The sequence below is a fragment of the Poecilia reticulata genome, linkage group LG21, assembly GCF_000633615.1.
Source record: "Poecilia reticulata strain Guanapo linkage group LG21, Guppy_female_1.0+MT, whole genome shotgun sequence".
Lineage (NCBI taxonomy): Eukaryota > Metazoa > Chordata > Actinopteri > Cyprinodontiformes > Poeciliidae > Poecilia > Poecilia reticulata.
Window position 1 is genome coordinate 4,551,500 of NC_024351.1, and position 2,970 is coordinate 4,554,469.

Here is a 2,970-nt window from a genome sequence, read left to right on the forward strand (position 1 = left end):
AGTCCATTTCAAAAACAAGTCACATTCCACTGGCTCAACGTGGTTACCTAGCAACCCCTGCAGAGCCCAGCCCGTTACCTAGCAACCCCTGCAGAGCCCAGCCCGTTACCTAGCAACCCCTGCAGAGCCCAGCCCGTTACCTAGCAACCCAGGGGGAGCTACAGAATGCTCATACATAGATTTATCCTAACCTGTCCAAGGGTTCACCTTTAAAATATTAAAAACATTAAAAATCAGTTTCTGCTTTTAACTTAATGTTAAATTTTATATTCTGACATTTGTTCTGGTTTCATCAGTGCAAAAAAAAAGTCCAGAAAACCAACAAGAGTAAGTCTATTTAAGAAAAAGTAAAGGCTTTCTACCTTTTTACAGTTATTTTTACTTGTTTTTTCAGTTTGCAGTTTCAGTTGCAGGAGTTCTGGATTAGCAGTCAAAGAAGGAAACAATAAAATGGCAGCACGTCTACATCCAGGTCTGACTGATGATGCCCGCTTCATCTGCTTTGTTTTTGGGATTCTTGTAGGCGGCCTGTTCGATGGGCTCGGTAGGATTCTTGTACTCGTAGTACTCCACGATGGGGTAGGTGATCATGCTAATCACCAGAACAGCCAGCACGATGTACAGTTTATACTCCACGCACAGGAAGGTGCTGTAGGCGAAGGCGATGACGAAACCAAGCGACTCCCACATGCGGTAGTTGGCGAAGGCGGCCTCTTTGGCCCGCGGGAAGAGTACGCCATACAGAGCTGCAACAGAGCGGGCGACGGGTCAGTTTGAAGGTAAACTCAGCTGTTTTTATCGCTACTCTTGAGCACATGCAGTTGAATCCTTGGGAACAATTTCCAGATTTCATTAGTTCAAACATTTACATGCAAATCTAGACATGATGTAAATGTCCAACCATCACACTGTCCAAGAAGGAGACGGGTTTTGATCAGAAATATGCTGATTGACCCCCAGAGCTAAAAACCTTGTGAAGAATCTGGCTGAAGTTGGTAAGACATCCAAATTAAAACTTGTCATGTACCAATATGGGCTGAAAAGCCGCTCCGCCAGGAAGAAGCCATGACTCCAAATGTTCAAATGTCCACAGGAACAAAAAATCTTCATCTTTGGGGACATGTCCTGTGGTCTAWTGATAATAAGGTGGAACTGTTTGGGYTTAATGACCATCGTTTAATTTGGAGGAAAAACCGGGATGCTTGTACCATCGTAACTGTGATGCATGTTGGTGGAAGTATCATGTTGTGGGGCTGGAGGAACTGGTGCACATCACAATATGGATGGCATCATGAGGAAAAAACACTGTGTAGAAATATTGAAGCAACTACTGAAGACATCACCCAGTTTATAGGACAAGGTTTTTGTAAAATGTTTATCAGTAAAATTGAAAATTAGCTCMTGTAAAACATATGAGCAGCAAATGTGATTTAGRTACCAAGCAGGACAAGTTACAGCTGYTTGAATCTGAAACTATAATTAGTTCTGAACAAAACAAAAGGTAGAAAACGACAAATATCATCAGGTCAAACTGCTTCTAGGTTCCTTCCAGGTGCTTTTCCTGCTTCCTGAACATGAAAGCATCAAAGCAGAGGTTTTAGGTTTTTCTTACCATTAGTCTGAGTTTGCCAGATAGCGTCCGCCATGCCCCACAGAGCGGTAAAAACGAAAAACACAGGCAACTGGTCAGGATGAGGCCTCCAGAACAGGAGGGCGATGATGCAGGCCAAGTTGGTGGCACCGGCTGAAAACACAAGATTCCTCTGGTTACAGACATCTATGGCTACCGACCTTTAACCATTGGCAGCACTACTTCAACATATTTGTACTCAAATAAAAGAAAAAATGAAACATGTTTGTATTTTATTCAGTGGGTAGAAAATGCAGAATTTTTACTCAGTGAGACGTCATAATAAAATTACTCAGATAAAATGTACAGCGTAGTAAAAATACTCTCTTTTTTCTCCAAAAAGTTACTTATGTAAATGTAACTAAGTAAATATAAGTAGTTACTTCCCAACTCTGTCTATAACCTGCTTTTTCACCGCATTCCGATCTTTTCACAAAATAAAATAAAATAAAAACAAAATCCGACCTGTGCCACTTCCATATGCAGCGCTAAGTCAGCACTCATTTCTGAATAAACATTTAAAATTATCCATAAACGGTTTAACCTATTATCACTTCCGTAAACAATGCGCTTCTGTGTGACGTGAATGTTCATCTTCTGCGCATGCGGGCCGCTTTGTACAGAAGCATCATTGGCTAGCAGCAAGAACGACCACGCAAAACRACAAAAAATACACCGGGACCAAACATCAAGACATGCTGTGTGAACGTATCGTTACATAAACAGTTTACATATAAGAAAATGAGTTTTTACCAAAGAAGAAGAGCGCGGCCCTTCCGGTGTAGCGGGCGATTCTCCCGAACAGGAAGGAGCAGAGCGAGTTAGCGGCTCCGAAGCACATCATCACATAACCGACATAGTGGATCCCCAAAGCGCAAGTTACGTAGTTCTGCGAAGAGAGGCAGCAAAATGGGTCACATCTCACAGTTGGTTGATGAAAACTCAACAAACTCAAAATTGCAGCTGATAGTTGCAATGTTTTTGTAAGATATTCCTTTTTTTTTTTTTTTGCTTCGAAGCGAAGGCGTCTGAGTAAACCTCCAAATGTATTTATACCTTTATGGGTTTAATATTCTCACTTTACAACTTTAAACTTTATTGTATTTTGGGGGGGATTTTATATGTGATGTTATTCTGGACTGAACAAGATGCAATATTCTTTAAGAATCTTTTTAATAATAAAAGTCAGAGACTTAGAATTTCATTTGTAATGTTGAAGGGGATCTCCATCCATCCATCCGTCCGTCCACCCATCCATCCATCCACCCATCCATCCATCCATCCATCCATCCATCCATCCATCCATCCATCCATCCATCCATCCATCCATCCATCCATCC

General features: G+C 41.5%; 1 protein-coding gene across 1 annotated transcript in view; it reads right to left on the reverse strand.

Annotated features, from left to right (window-relative positions):
* Window positions 1–6: 6 nt before the first annotated feature.
* The window catches only part of unc93a (unc-93 homolog A), a 7,224-nt gene continuing 4,260 nt past the window's right edge, over window positions 7–2,970 (reverse strand). Inside the window, exons 5-7 of the mRNA XM_008397353.1 lie at window positions 2,384–2,519; window positions 1,613–1,744; window positions 7–746 (exon numbers count right to left, since the gene is read on the reverse strand). Coding sequence (XP_008395575.1) covers window positions 463–746; window positions 1,613–1,744; window positions 2,384–2,519 — 552 coding nt within the window. The 3' untranslated portion in view covers window positions 7–462. The remainder of the gene's footprint in view (window positions 747–1,612; window positions 1,745–2,383; window positions 2,520–2,970) is intronic.